This window comes from Nannobrachium achirus (genome assembly GCF_963921795.1).
Source record: "Nannobrachium achirus genome assembly, chromosome: 10".
NCBI classification, from domain to species: Eukaryota; Metazoa; Chordata; class Actinopteri; order Myctophiformes; family Myctophidae; genus Nannobrachium; species Nannobrachium achirus.
Window position 1 is genome coordinate 65,300,325 of NC_137819.1, and position 21,350 is coordinate 65,321,674.

Here is a 21,350-nt window from a genome sequence, read left to right on the forward strand (position 1 = left end):
CATAACTAATATGGCCGTGCTCAGTACACCATTTCATCAAAATCGGTAACCTATTTGGTAATAACTTTATGGTTATGATTCTATAAAATCTAAAAACATTTGTAATTCAACCAAAATGTAATTCTGGAGTTTACTAATATTGTACAATGGGTGTTGTACAATCTATTAATACAAGTTGTCTGATTTACACATTATTGTAGTAATTTAGTGTTGAGAATTGTTGTGTGTCACCACATGTGTGGTGAATTGTAACTTGTAATTGTAACAATTGTCTAAATAACTATATGAATATGGGGAATGAATCACTGATTCTGGTAATATTTTACTTTTGTAGTTTATTCTGTTAGGTACACTGCATTATTCAAGTCAGTAACATAACATAGATCTTTTCAAGAAAAAGTACACTCTGATTATGTCCCACCAACACCATTCACCATATACTCTAATCCTAATACTATAATTGAGGTCACTAAAATGCTTCAAGTGCTAGGTCTGTTTACGGACCTGTGCTTTTCCTATGCACATTTCTAATAAAGTACTCTATTCAATCAATCTAAGGCTAGCTAATATTAGTAATAGTTTTTTTTTTGTTCATATAGGGAGTTATGAATCAACATACTGTTTAACAAAACCATTTGTTTTGAAAAGTACAGTCAATAAAGCTGTTACTGTTAAGGTAAGAAATCTGGTTGCCAAGAAAGGATAAAGAAAAATTAACCATGTTTTAAACACATGTTTTTTTTTATTTTTTCCAAAGAATGTACATCTGATCACATTAATGTTGGGTTAACATGGGTTGAACTAATTACCTATATCTAGCTAGGGTCATACGCCCACCTTACTGTTCCTCCCTTCCCTTCCGACCACGCCTATTCCCCATAGACAATATAAGGGTATTGTGCGTATGGTTCTCTACACCAGCAGCCATGGAGGAATCTACTGAAAGAAGAGAAGAAGTTGACAATGACAAGCCTGACTCTACCACTACTCTTCCAGAGGAAACTGTAGAATTTGGGCCATGGGCGGATTTCATGTCTGAAACGAATGAAGAATACTATCCAGTCCCTGGTACTCCTCCACCATCACCTGTAGGCTATTCTACACCCTACTTCTCACCACCACCTTCACCACCCAGACCATTTAATTCATTTTCGACTCTAAGCCAGCCTGATTGTCTGGGGAATATAATGCTTCTTGACATTGTAAAAGTATGTGTCTCGAAGCTATTGGATGTGGTAATATTTGACCAGATGAAAGAAGCCTGCTACGGTTGTCAAACAGATCATCCTAGTCAGACAAACCATCAATGTCTGTATCCATTACCAAGATATTATGTATTCAATCATTTTAATGAATTAATCAAAAGACTTTGGAATGGTCGATTCATATTGGGGGTCATGAGTGTGCTGGAAACTCAGGGATTCGATGTCATACCATCCCGAGTTCAAGGGATGTGTGAAGCCTTTCTACACGATCTGAAGGAGGTGGAAGATATTCCAGAAAAGATCGAAGAGACAATTAATTTCGAACATGTGTTGGGTGGAAACTCAAAGAAACATGATGTACTGAACAATCTTGTTACTTTTTGGAGGAACTCACCATCTGTAGAACCAAGTACTGAACAATAGTTCTCAATAATGTACATTTTACTGAGAAGAATATAATGTATATTTCACTGGTGATCATGTTCATATTCATTTATTTAATGAACTCTGTGTATATTTTGTTACCACTGTGTCATTTGACATATAGTAATGTTTTGTCAGTTGTATTGACTATGATTATCCTTGTAAATACTTTTTTGTTTTTTGTTTTGGAGTAACACACCATCTGTAGAACCAAGTACTGAACATTATTTCTCAATAATGTACATTTTACTTAGAAGAATATAATGTATATTTTACTGGTGATCATGTTCAATTATCTAATGAACTCTGTGTATATTTTGTTACCACTGTGTCATTTGACATATAGTAATGTTTTGTCAGTTGTATTGACTATGATTATCCTTGTAAATACTTGTTTATGTTTTTTCTTGTCAAAATAAAAATATACTGATATACTGAATATTTGTTATTGGTAGTATTTTGTTCAATTAAATGGCGGTTTTACTGTAATAGCTTTGAAATTAGTTTTTGTATCACTAGATAGGCCAGTTTAGCTCACTTCTAATGTAACCAAAATGATATACATGTATTTTACACCATTTTCATTAGCTATGGTGTTCATTCATATGGGTAATAATGAGGGGAAAATGTATTTAATGATCACTGGGTATATTAATGTTATTCCATTTGTCATATAGTAATGTTTTGTGTGCAAATATTTTACCAATGCACATATCCCATACTGTTACAGATGGGTAAGTAATAGCCTATGTCATAGTATGCGCCGGATGCTCGGTACAACGCATTAAGGGGCGTTGAAAAGCTGTAGATATAAAAAGGAGAATGGGAAGTCTGCTGCAGTCTCTTTTTTCAAAAAAAATGGATAACACCCGTGAATTGGGGCTAGAAAAACAGGATTCTGGCGAAGCAGCGACCAATGCATTTTACACCTTCGCTAAAGATGTAGAAAAATCCTTCGACTTTAACGAGAAAGATGGAAAGCCCACAATCTTCCCAGGAATCATTTTTAAAGATGGAGAATATGTCCCCACAGGCATAGATCCCTATTTTGATGGACTTATGCATGGTCGAATTAAATGGATGAATGGTACTAATGGAGGGAAAAATATCCCACCAGATGATCATTCAATGTACGCATCTGAAGCTTTTCTATGTGGTCTTCCACCACAGCACGTATCCGACAGCAATTCAAACAATGATAGTGTTTTCAATTTGAAATCATCACAGTTTGCATGGTTAGGGGAACCGGCTAACATGGAGCATACAGGGGTAGGGGATAATCATCGCTGCGGAGCCTGCCGCCTTCTGCTTTCAAAGTTTCTGCCAGGCGATACACTTTTAAATCAACATGCATTCTACAGCAGAGGAGAATGTCCGTATCTCAAAGCAAACTATACACCCGACCGGCTAAAGATTGCAATTGGTCAGGAGAGATTCCGCAGAGGATTTATTGCACATCCAAACATAATCACAGCCCCCGATGCATGGAAACTACCCGAAGTGAAATTAACAAACAGGATATATGTGACACTGGCAACACAGGAATGGTGTTACTTATGCGGACGTTCAGCTGGTAATCATGTACAAAACTGTTACCAAAAAATGACAGAACTCATACATAGCCTTAACAACGGGCTTCTCGAATTAAAATTATAGTTAGAGTTCTAACAACCGTGATTATACGGTGACATTGTGCATCATTATACATGTAAATACTTGTTCATGTTTTCTTGTCAAAATAAAAATATACTGATATACAGGATATTTGGTCTTGGTAGTTTTTGTTCAATTAAATGGCGGTTTTACTGTAATAGCTTTGAAATTAGTTTTTGTTTCACTAGAGGGGTCAGCTTAGCTCACTTCTAATGTAACCAACAATGATATACATGTATTTACACCATTTTCATTAGCTATGGTGTTCATTCATATGGGTAATAATGAGGGAGAAAATGTATTTAATGATCACTGAGTATATTAATGTTATCCCATTAGCCATAATATAGTAATGTTTTGTGTGCAAATATTTTACCAATAGGCCTACATATATCCCATACTGTAACAGTACGGGTAACCTGCATAGATCCTAGTATGAAACACACTCGGTGTGATCATATGTAACCCAGTATATTGATTCATAACTCCCTATATGAACAAAAAAAAAAAAAACTATTACTAATATTAGCTAGCCTTAGATTGATTGAATAGAGTACTTTATTAGAAATGTGCATAGGAAAAGCACAGGTCCGTAAACAGACCTAGCACTTGAAGCATTTTAGTGACCTCAATTATAGTATTAGGATTAGAGTATATGGTGAATGGTGTTGGTGGGACATAATCAGAGTGTACTTTTTCTTGAAAAGATCTATGTTATGTTACTGACTTGAATAATGCAGTGTACCTAACAGAATAAACTACAAAAGTAAAATATTACCAGAATCAGTGATTCATTCCCCATATTCATATAGTTATTTAGACAATTGTTACAATTACAAGTTACAATTCACCACACATGTGGTGACACACAACAATTCTCAACACTAAATTACTACAATAATGTGTAAATCAGACAACTTAAAAAAAAAATTGTATTAATAGATTGTACAACACCCATTGTACAATATTAGTAAACTCCAGAATTACATTTTGGTTGAATTACAAATGTTTTTAGATTTTATAGAATCATAACCATAAAGTTATTACCAAATAGGTTACCGATTTTGATGAAATGGTGTACTGAGCACGGCCATATTAGTTATGTTTACTAGTTGTTATGGCTTAGAGAGAAAAAAAAATTGTGTTGGAGAGAGAGATTGTGAGATTATGTATGATCTAACCACTAACACTAGAAATATGTTTTATCTACAAATTCAAAGATTAACAATACCTTAGCACAACGAGTAACATAAGCTACTGACTCTGCGATAGTGATAGTTGTGGAACCTACGGTAATCTAGATGTTTTCTAGTTTTCTAGTTAAAATTTCTGAGTTGTGTTATTTTTGTCTGTTTTGTATTAGTTAAAATTTTCTTAGAGATGTTTGTACAGTGCAGTGGTTTTGTGTTAGTTCTAATTCTCAGTGACGTTGTTTGCAATATTTACTGTTTTTGTTTTTGTTTTGTGTTAGAAGTAATTCTCTGTGATGTTATGTTTGCAATATATGCTGTTTATGTATGGTTTGTGTGTAGACAAAATCTAGCAAGTGTTTCACCCCCGGAGAAGAAAACTATGTTAAACATGACCAGTGGGGTAGGGGTGAAGGGGGAAAGTATTGTATGTTAATTGTATTGATAATCGATGGTACTATAGATCTGCTAGTTTTTTCTAGTTATCTGTATCTGTAGCTTATCGCTAAAGGATTCAATCCCTAAATATGAGTATGCATGGTATTTCCCCTACATCCTCCAGAGGGCAGTATTTTCCCCCTCATTCAGGTGTCAAAGTTCAGGGTAGAAAAACTTGTCATATTCACTAGATGTCACTATTTTCCCAACTAGCTGTCAGAGCATTATTTCTTAATAATATAAGTTATTGTATGAGTGATACGGTGTACTGAGCAACTACCGTATTAGTTATGTTTACTAGTTGTTATGGCTTAGAGAGAAGAAAAAAGAAAAAAAAAACAGAAATTATGAGTGAAATTGTGTTGGAGAGAGAGATTCAGAGATTATGTATGATCTAACCACTAACACTAGAAATATGTTTTATCTACAAATTCAAAGATTAACAATACCTTAGCACAACGAGTAACATAAGCTACTGACTCTGCGATAGTGATAGTTGTGGAACCTACGGTAATCTAGATATTTTCTAGTTTTCTAGTTAAAATTTCTGAGTTGTGTTATTTTTGTCTGTTGTGTATTAGTTTAAATTTTCTTAGAGATGTTTGTGCAGTAATATTTAGTTTTGTCTGTTTTGTGTTAGTCGAAATTCTTAGTGATGAGTGAGTGGATGGTGTCATACATTCGAGTTCATTATATGTATATACAGTTTGATTTGGTATTCCCCCTGTATCCTCCAGGGGGTGGTATTTTCCCCTACATCCTCCAGAGGGCAGTATTTTCCCTCATCAGTCATTCAGGCTGCAAAGTTCAGGGTAGAAAAAACTATATCCACTAGATGGCACTATTTCCCCAACTACTGTCAGAGCAATTATTTCTAAATAATATAAACTATTGTATGAGTGAAACAATTATTTGCTTTAAAAATACTAAGTCCATTAAGGCGTTTCTAAGGCTTACACGTTTAGTGAATATCTACCGTATAGGATGGAAGTAACAGGATAAAATAATAGGGTTGTACGGTAAATATAATGGCATTTCAATTTAGTTTGTCAAAAAAATAATATATAATCTCCCTATTCCATCAATTACAAGAAATACACATGCTGTTGTTAGTGATTCACCCCAACAGATATCGCTATTTCACATACATCTGTCAACTTAGTGATCCATAATTTCATATGATGGAATTGAATTTCCCATTGCATAAGCATACCTGGAATTCTATATGTAAAGGTGCTGTATGTAAAGATAAATCTTTAGGTTAAACACAATATTTAGTTTTAATATTTTAAGGAATACCTAGTATTTTATTTTAACCCCATAATATACTACTACTAATACATGTTTTCAGCGTATTGGACAAATGGCACAAAACTTTAAAAATGTTAAACTGTTCATGTAATGCCCCTCCATTGTATTTTAGATAACCTTTGTAGATAGGCCATTTTTGCTTAGATAGGGTTCAAGTGGCTACAATGCTACGTATAAGGTTATTTTTTCATCTCTCTGAGATGACCATGAATAGTAAAAAAAAGAAAATTAAAAAAATTGTACAATACAATTGTTTTACAGTTGCTGCAGTACCACTAGTGGTCACTAGTGACCCCACATGTTCTTACAATAAAAAACTGTGAAAATAGTTGATCTACAAGCTGTATTCCTCTCTCATTTATGTAATGTTAATGAGAAATAGAGTTATTATTCTAGCGGTGTAGTACCACTAGTGGCCATACAAATAATCCCCCTAACCCTAACCCTAACCCTTAAATCACACCATATTCCAATATATTATTCAACAGGGACAACCCCACGTACATCACATCCCAGTGAAAATAATAGGTATGCAAGGTATTACCCCAAAATAACACATCTGCAAAGCTGTTAGCCTATGGGTTCAAAATCACAAATCTACAAAACTAACATACTGTACATCTAATTTAATTATTATACAAAATAAATGTAAGATGGGGTGACACAAGGAGTTGCATTAGTGTGTCATAGTCTTTAAACTGTTTTTACTGCAATCAGGTGTATGGATTCTAAAGATAAGCACCCTTCCCCCTGGGTCTATGCACGTCTGTGCAACAAAGAAAAAACAAATGTGAAAATAGCAGATCTACAAGCTGACACTCTATAATTCTTTCTAATATTAGGACATTGTCATGTGTATTGTCAGTTCTGTCCAATATCAGTGCATTCGGTGCAAAACACCTAATATATACATGACTGGGACAACCCGGTTTGGTTGACAGCATATCTAAGTTAAATGTATTACTATGCAACACTTTGGTCATGTTGAGGTAAATAGTTTGAATAATCTAGTGTCTTGAGAACACAGATTAGACCTCCACAATACAACTATAAGTAGTATAGTTAGTCAAACTAGTGAAAATAGCTTATCTACAAGCTGGATTCCTCTCTCATTTATGTAATGTTAATGAGAAATAGTTATTATTCTATCGGTGTAGTACCACTAGTGGCCATAAGTGACCACACATGTTCCTATGACAATACCAAATCCACCCCTGCTAACATGTCATCTTTGTAACATTAGGACATTGTCATGTGTAGTACCACTACTGACCACTATGTCAGAGTTTGAGGTGGGTAGGGTTTGAATTATAGATGCAGATGAAACTATCTGTAGTTTTAATATCAAATAGAGTTACAACAGAGGGTAATCAATATCTTCCAATCATTTTTATATTAACAAATGCCTAAACATATAAAATAGCAGATCTACATGTTGGTGCTAAAAATCACAAAATCCCTGCTTGTTTGTGTATCTGTCACTTGAATTATGTTCAAGAAATAGGCAAATTCCAAAATGCAATGATTTTGTTTTCTAGTGTCAGTAAAACCCCCGAAAAACCTCCCATGTCCGTACAGAATGGGTTGAAGAACAATACCTCAGAACTCTGTTAGTGATTATATTAAAAGCTCTTTCCTAGTATCTGTGATGAAAATTAGATAAGAAAAAACTTGGTGGTTGAAGAATGAGGAACTTTGTATAGAAGAAATGGATTAACTAAGCACAGTTGGGACCCTTAGCAAACATATGTAGTTATATCATTTACTTAAACGTTGATTTTATTTATTTTTACCCTATAAAACCATGGTATGGCCTATGATCACATTATATTTTATCGAATGGCTGATTAGTTATGAGAAGCTTTCAAATAACATGCTACCTAATGTTAGTGTGATAAGAGATAAAGATAGCATAGTACCCTACTTGGTGTCATCTGGGTAGTGTAGATAAGAATACTTGTGAAAAATGAGGAAGTTTAGGATTAACTAAGCACAGTTGGGACACTTGGTACAACATGTAGTTATTTCACCTACTTTTACACATGATTTTATTTCTTTTTACCCTATAAAACCATGGTATGGCCTATGATCATATTATGTTTTATCGAAAGGTTGATTGTCGTGTAACACTTTCAAATGACAGATCAGCTACTGCTAGTATGATCAGAGATAAAGATATAGAGTACCCTCTTGGTGTCATCTGTGGGGGGTCAGATAAGGGTAATTAGATACCTTGATAAGGAAATATATTTGTGCACCCTGTCATACAGTACCCAATATGACTATGCATGGGTGGAAGGGTTTTGAAATCACAGGTGTAGATGAAACTAAATTATAATGTAGGTTTAATATCAACTAAGGGCTTCAGAGTTAGTAAAGGGGGTCCTCAAAAGCTTCCAATCATTTTATATTAACACTGTAGAACTGTACACAAAAATAGCAGATCTACATGCATACAATGTTTCGCACTGCGAGACGTTGTGAGCTTGCAGATTGGCTATTTTCGCAAAGAGGTTTGGTGTAGGGGGGCAAAATAGCAGACCGAGTACATATTATAATACCAATTTATTAGGTAATGATGGCTCAAGTGGTTAAATATATGAAAAAGAGCCATTGACATGACTCCAAAATACACTGATGTCTGTGCGGTCAAACAGCAAACAGATGGACAGACACAGATGATCTAGTAGTTGTACAATAACTATTACACATACAACTTACAATATACCATTGCCCCAACCATGTCATGCAATGTCACTAGTAAAGCAAAGTTACGATTTGAGGCAGGGGACAGTTTTAAAATTAGATAAGCCTAAGACCATCTGCTGCTTCTATTGGGGCTATCACACACACACACAGTTTGCGACACATAGTGTAAACACACACATTCCCCCCCCCACCCTTTCCTCTCTCTCTCTCTCTCTCTCTCTCTCTCTCGCTCTCTCTCTCTCTCTTCTCTATGTCATCATTAAAACATGCACACTAATTATACTATTAATAAAACTATTCAGCTGCAGTACCATTTCTGACCGTATCCCCTCGTGAATGTGTCAAATCATACACATTATAAGCAATAAAGCTTTTGCCTAGAAGGGTTCATGTGGTTAAATATGCTTATTACTTAATGTCAGATAATATCCTCAGAGTTACTATAAAGTTGTTAACACTGTAGAACTGATGCCTAAAATATCAGATACACAATGCATAATATGATATTGCAGTGTAATGTTGTGAGTTTGTAGATTGGCTATTTTTTAATAATGGAGGTATTGATTAGAACGAAACGAAATTAATTGGAACGAGAAAAAGAAGTTGGTGCAATGTTGCAAACAGATGGACAGACACAGATGGCCTAGATGTAGTACATTATCTATTTATTACATACACATCATACAATATTCCATTGCCACAATCATGTTGCTGTAATGTTACAGTTAGAAACAACCCACACCATTGACTGATTGTCACACACACACACACACACACACGCACACACACACACACACACACACACACACACACACACACACACACACAGTCAACCGATTTTTTTTTTTTTTTTGCGACATCCATGATTGCTGTCACATTTACCCCCTCACCAACCCCCTCCCTTTCACCACCCCTCCCTCTCTCTCTCTCTCTCTCTCCTCCTGTCTTCTCCTCCTCTCCTCCATTCTACTGTATCAGTACTTTTAAAAACTTATAAACCAACAATATAAAACATAAAACCATAACACTTTAAAATATTAGTTATGATTATATTAAATATGCAGATTTTGAAATTTTTATTCAATTAATTTATTCTAATTTTATTCATTAATTAAAATATTTTAATCCATCTAATTAATTATGCATTAATTAAAATAGCGCCCCCTAGTGGTGGCAAAAACGCAACAACATATAGACTTAGTACACTACTTGTGTGTGTGTGTGCGTGTGCGTGTGCGTGACCTCTAACCCCACCCCAGGCTATAGATGCCAGGGTGCATCATGGGTAATCATTTAATGGGAGAGTCAAAAGCAAGTGAAAGTGGACCACCAGCATCTGCCAGCCTATTGAGAGATGTTTATTGCATTGGTTCTCATCAAAGTGGGGTCCGGGGACCCCCAGGGGTCTTTGAGGGGGACACCAGGGGGTCCCCCGACGATGAGGGAGTGAGGATGACATCACCCTTGCTTCTCCTTATATAGACATGACACCTCTTTCTGAAACCATGGTTCGTGTTGTTTCCAGAAAGAGGCAGAATAGACAGAAAGAATGTGGGTGAAAAGAAAATCAAAACCAAAGGAATCTACATGCGCTACAGTGTGTATACTGTACGCAGGTTACAGTATGTTGTACACGGGGTTGGACGTAAGTCGCAGGTTGTGGGTTTGAATCCACTGCGGTGCATCCGGCTTTGTTGCGCGACTATTCAGGGGTTGCATTTGTAGTCCTAGACCAGCCATTTTGAGGACCAACACAGGTGTTTTGAGTAACGTAGAACACTAGAAGGTCGGCCGGCTACGCCGGCCTCCCCTCTAGGTCGTCGCGTTGCGTCTATAGGAGTAAATATTCGTCGAAAACAAATCCCTGAGGTACAGGGTGGCCACGATCTGGTTTTTTTTGAGAAAAAAATGTTTTTTGAGAAAAAAATGTTTTTTGAGGCAAAAAAGTTTTTTGAGAAAAAAAAGTTTTTTGAGAAAAAAAAATTTTTTGAGAAAAAAAAAATTTTTTAGAGAAAAAAAATTTTTGAGAAAAATTTTTTTTTCTCAAAAAAAACATTTTAGAGAAAAAAATTTTTTGAGAAAAAAATTTTTTTTGAGAAAAAAACATTTTTGGAGAAAAAAACATTTTTGGAGAAAAAAAAATTTTTGGAGAAAAAAAAATTTTTGGAGAAAAAAAAATTTGAGAAAAATTTTTTTTAGAGAAAAAAAAATTTTAGAGAAAAAAAAATTTTTGAGAAAAATTTTTTTTTTTGAGAAAATAAAATTTTTTGAGAAAAAAAAAATTTGAGAAAAAAATTTTTTTTGAGAAAAAAATGTTTTTCTAAAAAAAAAAAATTTAGAGAAAAAACATTTTTTGAGAAAAAAAAAATGTTTGAGAAAAAAAAATTGAAAAAAAAAAAAAATAATAATAAATAAAACGTATTGGTGATGCGATGACGTGGTGTATACGGATGTTACTGCGATTGAGGTGAAAGAGAAAAGTGGAAAGTTGTGAGCTAACTATTAGCTATTTTTGTGTGCGTGTGTGTGTGTGTGTGTGTGTGTGTGTGTGTGTGTGTGTGTGTGTGTGTGTGCGTGTGTGTGTGTGTGTGTGTGTGTGTGTGTGTGTGTGTGTTCTGGCTACGCCCCCCTCGGTTGAAATTGGATCCGCCGGTCCCATAGCTGGGAATACGAGCCAATGGACGGCGGTCACCATGGCAACGGGGGGCCAATGATAGAGTTATGGGCGGTTTTATTCCCTACGCTCTACCGACATCTGCTCTAGCTATGAGTTGAAGTGGAGGCGAAATGGGCGTGTATGGGCTTGGAAGTGGGATGCGGCTCTAAGAAAAATGTAATAGTAGATTGGTTCTCTGCCAATCAGACAAATTGAACATCTGTGTTGGTCCTCAATACGGCTGGTTTAGGACTACAAGCGATTAAGATGCAGAATATCAATGCGTTGTTGTACATTATATTAAGATATGAGTGCATGAGAGTCCGGTTTTTTTAGAGAAAAAAAAAATTTTTTGAGAAAAAAAAAGTTTTTTGAGAAAAAAAAAGTTTTTTGAGAAAAAAAATTTTTTCTCAAAAAAAACATTTTAGAGAAAAAAAATTTTTGAGAAAAATTTTTTGAGAAAAAAAAATTTTTTGAGAAAAAAAAATTTTTGGAGAAAAAAAAATTTTTGGAGAAAAAAAAATTTGAGAAAAATTTTTTTTAGAGAAAAAAAAAATTTTAGAGAAAAAAAAATGTTTGAGAAAAAAAAATTTTTTTGAGAAAATAAAATTTTTTGAGAAAAAAAAAATTTGAGAAAAAATTTTTTTTTGAGAAAAAAAAATTGAGAAAAAAATGTTTTTCTCAAAAAAAAAAATTAGAGAAAAAACATTTTTTGAGAAAAAAAAAATGTTTGAGAAAAAAAAATTGGAAAAATAATAATAATAATAATAATAAATAAAACGTATTGGTGATGCGATGACGTGGTGTATACGGATGTTACTGCGATTGAGGTGAAAGAGAAAAGTGGAAAGTTGTGAGCTAACTATTAGCTATTTTTGTGTGCGTGTGTGTGTGTGTGTGTGTGTGTGTGTGTGTGTGTGTGTGTGTGTGTGTGTGTGTGTGTGTGTGTGTGTGTGTGTGTGTGTGTTCTGGCTACGCCCCCCTCGGTTGAAATTGGATCCGCCGGTCCCATAGCTGGGAATACGAGCCAATGGACGGCGGTCACCATGGCAACGGGGGGCCAATGATAGAGTTATGGGCGGTTTTATTCCCTACGCTCTACCGACATCTGCTCTAGCTATGAGTTGAAGTGGAGGCGAAATGGGCGTGTATGGGCTTGGAAGTGGGATGCGGCTCTAAGAAAAATGTAATAGTAGATTGGTTCTCTGCCAATCAGACAAATTGAACATCTGTGTTGGTCCTCAATACGGCTGGTTTAGGACTACAAGCAATTAAGATGCAGAATATCAATGCGTTGAAAAAAAATTTTTTTGAGAAAAAACATTTTTTGAGAAAAAAAAAATGTTTGAGAAAAAAAATTTGGAAAAAAAAATAAAATAACTAGAAGCAGTGCTCTTCCGAGCACAGGTCTCCACCAGGCCACACAAATCGGCCTGTTATAGCGCCACCATGAGGCTGATTTGAAAAATGTGGGGCAGAGGTTCTGATTTGGCATCCAGGGAGTGTGTGTGCTCAGTTTGGCAGCGATCGGGCCAACGGCGCCGGAGATTAGCTGGGAACAACCAGGCCACACAAATCGGCCTGTTATAGCGCCACCATGAGGCTGATTTGAAAAATGTGGGGCAGAGGTTCTGAATTGGCATCCAGGGAGTGTGTGTGCTAATTTTGGCAGCGACCGGGCCAACGGCGCCGGAGATTAGCTGCTCACAAACTGCGAGGACGCACGGACGGACGCACGCACGGACGCACGCACGGACGCACGCACGGTAGGGTTGTTCGATATGGCCAAAAAATAAAATCTCGATTATTTTCTCTGAAATCCCGATTTTCGATTTCGATTTCGATTTTTTGTTAAAAGAATAATACATTGTTTCAACTATTTTGTTTTCATTTAAAAAATGCAAGGAAATGATTTTTTTTTTCATTATTGTTTCATTTTTTGATTTTTTTTATATAGCCAAATAGCAAAATGCAATAAAACAATAAGGGTATTAATAATAATAACTTTAGTTGTGCAACAATCACATACAACTTAGCGTCCTTAGTGTTTCATTATCAATAGTGAGTGACAAAACAGCCAAAACAAGCCAGCTCTTGGAGGCTGGTGAGGCATTTTGGTAGGCATTTCGCCTACCAAAATGTAATTCCTGGCTACGCCCCTGCCCTGCACCACTCATGCACGGAGATGTTGACTGATTGTAAACGGAGGCGAAGCGCTTCGCTTCCCGACGCAAAATTAACACAGTGACAGGGACAGTAGGAGTAGACTAGTCAGTAGGTGGGTAACACAGAATTAATAAGCTTCTTTCAAACTACAACAAGTAAGTAAGTTTACCAGCTCAGCAGCGTTTTGTTCTGTTTGCTGCCTGCTTGAACCATCGCGAGTGAGCGCAGTGTGGTGAACTCTGCTCAGTCTGACGTGCGCTAAACGCGCATCAAAGAAATTACACATCAGATAGAAAGTAGTAGCCTATTAATTTGGTGTCGGACCTTGTCGTCCTGCTTTAGGAGGACGGGGCTGTGTACTTTTTGCGCGTGCAAGGCTCCAATGAGTAAGAATTTCCCTAATTAAAGTGAAAATCGATTTTACGATTTCCATTTTTTTAAATCTTCCAAAGGAAAAAAACCGGGTTACGATTAAAAATCGATTAATCGAACAACCCTAACGCACGGACGGACGGACGGAGGGGAAAACATACTCTCCCTCAGCCTTCGGCTGGTGGAGACAATAATAATAAATAAAACGTATTGGTGATGCGATGACGTGGTGTATACGGATGTTACTGCGATTGAGGTGAAAGAGAAAAGTGGAAAGTTGTGAGCTAACTATTAGCTATTTTTGTGTGCGTGTGTGTGTGTGTGTGTGTGTGTGTGTGTGTGTGTGTGTGTGTGTGTGTGTGTGTGTGTGTGTGTGTGTGCGTGTGTGTGTGTGTGTGTGTGTTCTGGCTACGCCCCCCTCGGTTGAAATTGGATCCGCCGGTCCCATAGCTGGGAATACGAGCCAATGGACGGCGGTCACCATGGCAACGGGGGGCCAATGATAGAGTTATGGGCGGTTTTATTCCCTACGCTCTACCGACATCTGCTCTAGCTATGAGTTGAAGTGGAGGCGAAATGGGCGTGTATGGGCTTGGAAGTGGGATGCGGCTCTAAGAAAAATGTAATAGTAGATTGGTTCTCTGCCAATCAGACAAATTGAACATCTGTGTTGGTCCTCAATACGGCTGGTTTAGGACTACAAGCGATTAAGATGCAGAATATCAATGCGTTGTTGTACATTATATTAAGATATGAGTGCATGAGAGTCCGGTTCAATCACATCAGTGCACAAAAAGGTAACTTTGACTGGTATAATCCTGGAGGTTAAGGACCATACAGTATGGATGAGTATCTCAACATGTTGTTCCTGTCAGCATGTCTGATGCCTGGGGCCAGACAGACGCTGCCTGTGGGACAAACAACCACAAGGACACCGTCTGGCACTCTGTAGAGCTGAATGCTACAATATGTTTACACTGTCATTACAGCTATAGAGCTGAATGCTACAATATGTTTACACTGTGTCCTTAGAGCTAGAGCTGAATGCTACAATATGTTTACACTGTACAGATAGAGCTGAATGCTACAATATGTGTCCGAACACAGCTGAGGGCTAGTCATTTCATTTTCATTTTCTTCATTTCATTTGAAAGCTGGGAATCATAGCTACAAAATGATATATTGGTTGTGAAGATTGACCCAACAGTTTTGTAGATATGGCTTAAAGAGTTATGCCATGCAGAGATACTAGATCTGAGAAATTCAGCCTTTTAGATGAAATGTAACCTGCAAAATGTGAGGTTTCACATTAATTTAAAAAAGTCTTATTTACATGCAGAGTTAAGCTCTGGCGTTTAAGTGAAATGTAGCCTGAAATTTATGAAATGCTTTTGTGGCTTTATCACATTTTAGAAAAAAAGAAAAAAAAAAGTAATTTCAGGGCTGGTCTAAAGCTGTGCTTTCCGAAATGACTGCCCCTCTGCTATGCTGGGTCACACATGTTTACACTGTGCAGCTATGGCTGTGTGCTGCAAACCAGGGACGTGCATGTTAGAGACGCAGGGGCTGACATTTCTAAAAGGGCCTTTAGGTGCTGCGACGCGTTGTGAGCTTGGAGGTCTGCTATTTTCGGTGGGTGATACCACACTGAACTAAGCATAATCAAAAGAGAGGACAATTCTTTCAACATAAGATGCTGCATTCAAGTTCAGGAGAGTTTGGACAAGGCAATTGTCTTGAATGCTGCCTTCAGGAAAGAGGGGGCATTTGCATTTCTTTCACCATAGTAAAAACTGCATTCATGGTCTGGAGAGGGCACTTTTTACAGACGGATAAAAGGGAGTAGGGCCACAGCGTAGGTGGTTCAGGGCATCCAGTGCACGTCCAACTGGGAGGAGGAGACCCCACTGGCAGACCAAGGACCAGAAGTGTTATATCTCCACTAGGAGGAGACCCCCTGGAGGACCAGATGGGGGATCACATCTCCACACTGGCCTGGGAACGCCTCTGGACCCCCCAGGAGGAAGGGTTAATGTTGGCACGGGAAAGGGAAGTCTGGGGAGTTCATGTTGAAGTATCCCTGAGCAACCCATCTAATTCCTAGAGACCACTTTATGCAGCATGCAATTTGCACAAAAAACTATCATGCAATATTGATGTGCATGTACATATACTATGGCTATGACACTACTTTTAATGCCCATGACACTACTTTTATGGAATGCGGAATGTGACATGATAACATGAATATCACATTTTATATTATTTATTGTGTTAAGTGTGTCTGTGTCTTGCGATTTTATACAATTTACAATGTAGGCATTTAGCAGACGCTCTTAATCCAAAGCGACTTACATTTCCTGTCAGTCTACTGTCCTATCAATAAAGACCTGCCAGTCTACTGTCCTATCAATAAAATCCCCACAAAAAAACAAATCTTTAACAATGAGCTGGCATCTGTTCACATATTATGCCCTCTAAATGAATGGTCATTGAGGCTACAGTAAGTGCTATAGAGACACCAACAGAGTGGAAATATCATTTTGTTGAATGCTTGCATACAACGACAATACAAAAGGAATTCAGTGACTTGTAAAGAGCGTTTCCAAAAGTTACACTAGTTTCTGGACATTAATAGACTTTATGTATGTATTGGCTTTCTGCATTATTACTGTACCAACTCTGTTTACAGTCACACGGGAGAGAGAGAGAGAGAGAGAGAGAGAGAGCGAGAGAGAGAGAGAGAGAGAGAGAGAGAGAAGCCTAGGAAAAATCCATAGTGAGATTGGATGAGAAAATGGTTAGTGGACGGCCGGATCAAAGCCCAAACCAAGATGGATTCCTCCTGGTATGTGAGCGTTCATGTTCAGCAGACTCCGTCTAATGGAGCTGCTCAGCAGAGCCCACAGTGTTCTGTTAACACAGCATTAAACCCATTCAGAACGGGTACACATTATAGTGTATCATTATTTTATGCTTTAACTATTGAAAAACAGCAGATATACAAGCTCACAGCGCGGCACCGAGTGCCGCGCTGCGAGCTTGTAGATCTGCTATTTTTTGAAAAAAATCATGAAAATTAGAATTTTGACCCGATTCTATAAGTGTCTTTTGAATCCTTCTTAAGGTTTTTTTGAAAAACCCATGTTTCTATGTGTCAGCAATCTGGCCAGCCATCGTCAAAGAAAAGGTCCTTTTCACTTAGCTGGAGCTCAGTTAGTCTGTTCTTGAGAGACTACTATGTCAGTGGTGCTCGAACCTTTTCATGTGAAGGACCCCCAAACTGATATTTGTTTGGCCATGGACCCCATCTCAAAATATCTAGTTCCAGGGACCACCCAGAAGCTAAATTTTAGTTACAAACGTTCGCTTTGAAAATACATATAATCAAAGATTTGCACACTTTTTCATGACTTTTTCAAAAATAGATCTACAAGCAGAGCGGCGCTCACAGAGCGGCACTCTCGGTGGCCCCGCTGTGAGCTTGTATATCTGCTATTTTTCACTGGTTAAAAGCCGGTGGAAAGCTGCAGCGTCTGCCATATTTTAACCATGTTAAAACATAAAAGTCATTTATAGGAGAAATTGATCAAAACATTTCACACAGATGTATTATTTTTTTCCTCCACAATTTTCCGAAACATTTCTAAATGAATATAAAATCTTGTAGATCGGCCATTGTCACATAGCAGAAGCATAAAATAGGGTGTGGACCCCTTAAGTGGTCCCTGTACATGAGTCAGTGCTGTTGTATGAGACATGGACCCTCACAGTGGAGTCAGTACTGCTGTATGAGACATGGACCCTCACAGTGGAGTCAGTACTGCTGTATGAGACATGGACCCTCACAGAGGAGTCAGTACTGCTGTATGAGACATGGACCCTCACAGTGGAGTCAGTACTGCTGTATGAGACATGGACCCTCACAGAGGAGTCAGTACTGCTGTATGAGACATGGACCCTCACAGAGGAGTCAGTACTGCTGTATGAGACATGGACCCTCACAGAGGAGTCAGTACTGCTGTATGAGACATGGATCCTCACAGTGGAGTCAGTACTGTTGTATGAGACATGGACCCTCACAGTGGAGTCAGTACTGCTGTATGAGACATGGATCCTCACAGTGGAGTCAGTACTGCTGTATGAGACAGACATGGTCCCTCACAGAGGAGTCAGTACTGCTGTATGAGACAGACATGGTCCCTCACAGAGGAGTCAGTACTGCTGTATGGACCCTCACAGAGGAGTCAGTACTGCTGTATGAGACATGGACCCTCACAGAGGAGTCAGTACTGCTGTATGAGACATGGACCCTCACAGTGGAGTCAGTACTGCTGTATGAGACATGGACCCTCACAGAGGAGTCAGTACTGCTGTATGAGACATGGACCCTCACAGAGGAGTCAGTACTGCTGTATGAGACATGGACCCTCACAGAGGAGTCAGTACTGCTGTATGAGACATGGAACCTCACAGAGGAGTCAGTACTGCTGTATGAGACATGGACCCTCACAGTGGAGTCAGTACTGCTGTATGAGACATGGACCCTCACAGTGGAGTCAGTACTGCTGTATGAGACATGGACCCTCACAGTGGAGTCAGTACTGCTGTATGAGACATGGACCCTCACAGTGGAGTCAGTACTGCTGTATGAGACATGGACCCTCACAGAGGAGTCAGTACTGCTGTATGAGACATGGACCCTCACAGTGGAGTCAGTACTGCTGTATGAGACGTGGACCCTCACAGTGGAGTCAGTACTGCTGTATGAGACATGGACCCTCACAGTGGAGTCAGTACTGCTGTATGAGACATGGTCCCTCACAGAGGAGTCAGTACTGCTGTATGAGACATGGACCCTCACAGAGGAGTCAGTACTGCTGTATGAGACATGGACCCTCACAGTGGAGTCAGTACTGCTGTATGAGACATGGACCCTCACAGAGGAGTCAGTACTGCTGTATGAGACATGGACCCTCACAGAGGAGTCAGTACTGCTGTATGAGACATGGACCCTCACAGAGGATATAATAGGGTTTAGGGTTTAAGTACCTTTCTTAGCGGTCTGGTCCTGACAGTTCTCCAGGGTGCAGGGTTTAGGGGGTAGTGTTGTAAGGTTTAGGGGGTAGTGTTTAGGGTTTAAGTACCTTTCTTAGCGGTCTGGTCCTGACAGTTCTCCAGGGTGCAGGGTCCCCAGGCGCTCCAGGAGGACACGTCACACTCCACAGGACAGCTGATGTGACACAGCTGGGTGGTGTTGGGGGCCACGCCCACACAGAGGGCACTGTCCACCGGGCGGAGCGCTGGGGGAGGAAGACACACATTCTGTTATTACACATTTTAACTCATACCCTGCCAAACCCGAGGAACCCGAGAATTTCGCGATGTCCCTCCCTGCCACGCCCGAGGAACCCGAGAATTTCCGCCATTTAGAAAAAAAATAAAAAAAAAAATCAAAAAATGTTTTGGGACCCCAAAAACGTTAGTAGGCATGATAGCGATCGCGAAATTGCTTGTTTAACCCCCATACAACCCCCATACAACTCAGGTAGCAGACCTCCAAGCTCACAACAGTGTAAAACATAATGGCTGCTATCTCATGAATGCCTGAACGGATTTCCATTCGGATTTTTTTGTTTGAAAGCTGTGAGCAATGTGGACACACGTGGTGCATTATCTAGGCATGGGTGTGCATGATCCGTGCACTATGAATTACATGGAAGTCTATGGAGACGAATGGCAGTTAAAGAGTACGAAGGTATTGTTAAATGGCAGCATATGAGTTTAACATCATTTGCAAACAATATGTAGCAGGGGTCTTCAACGTTTTCAGGCCAAGGACCCCTTAGTTGAGAGAGAGATGAAGCAGGGACCCCTTAGTTGAGAGAGAGATGAAGCAGGGACCCCCACAACCTGTTCATAGATTCCATATAGTTTCATTGTTTGACAGCACGATCATCAGTGTGTTTTGGATTCATGTCAACGTGTGTTTTCAGATATTTAACCACTTGAACCGTCAATACTTAATAAACTTGACCTTTCACTCTGTACTTAGTCTGCTCCTTTTCCCCTCTACACCAAAGCTCTTAGCCGATCTACAAGCTCACAACGCCTCGTACCCAGTTACATCCCTGTTCACTCATAATGCATGCACTGCAGAGGTTTGTTTTAGATTAAATGATCTCTGCAGACGCACGGATGGATTAAAAAACATAATAAAAGTCAAACATCAGAGAGGAAAACGCAGCCAGACGGAGACGCACGCTTAGATCTCTAAACAGCCCCCCCCCCCCACACACACGCTTACACAGTCTTTCTTTCCACACTGATATCAAAGCAAACAGACGTCAGACTTTCATTAGCCTACATTCACTCTCATCTTCCAAACCCAAAAAGAACAAAGTCGTTGTCCCGCCAAACCCGCTCCCCTGTCCCCCCCCCCCCCCCCCTCCCCCTCCCCCCTCCCCTGGTCCCCGGGTGCAGGCTGACCGGGATGGGTTGTAAAAATGGTTGCGTTTTCTTTTTTTTTCTCTCCTCATCTCCATATTTTAACTCTTTTTTGGGGGGTGTTTTTCCTTCCCCCATAAATTGATGCCCTACTTTGACATAGCCTGTACTACAGATGAGGTTTTCAATGTTTTTTTTCTTTTTCAGGCCAAGGACCCTTCTGAGAGAAAGAGATATATCTGGGACCCCCAACACACACACACACACACACACACACACACACACACACACACACACAAACACTGCATATTGTATGAAATTGTGTTGCATATTAAAACCTTGTCATAGATTTCACAGACAGCTTCATACAGATAGTGTTTCAACTCTTCAGTGTTTACTGCTGAAAACAATCCTGCTAATTGTTATGGAGAATGGAGCGTATTTTGGCAGAAACTCTAAAATGGCAAGAAACCACTCCATTCCAAGGCAGAATTCATCTCCAGAGGTAGTTTAAAATTCAAAGTTAGAGAAGGTCTTAAAAATAGCAGAAATAGCTGATCTACAAGCTGCAGTATCCTGTGTAACTCATATTCACCAAATATGGCCATGAATTACTGTATAAGTTCTACAAGCTCATCAAATGATGTTTTACAGTCTGGAGTTGAGGTGATGTGGCAGTCGCCTGTCTCAGCTATTCAGGCATCAGGGTGTAACCATCATTTACATTCCCTTTGTTAATCTAGGAGCTGGGGGCCAGTGGCCCACGGAGGTGTTGATAAC

The 21,350-nt window shown here is 38.8% G+C and overlaps 1 protein-coding gene across 1 annotated transcript in view; it reads right to left on the minus strand.

Annotated features, from left to right (window-relative positions):
- The window catches only part of LOC308293231 (thrombospondin type-1 domain-containing protein 7A-like), a gene marked incomplete at both ends in the record, with an annotated part of 287,387 nt that overhangs the window by 216,733 nt on the left and 49,304 nt on the right, over positions 1-21,350 (minus strand). The window contains 1 exon segment of the mRNA XM_080735667.1: positions 19,271-19,426. Within this exon segment, the coding sequence (XP_080591793.1) occupies positions 19,271-19,426 (156 nt within the window).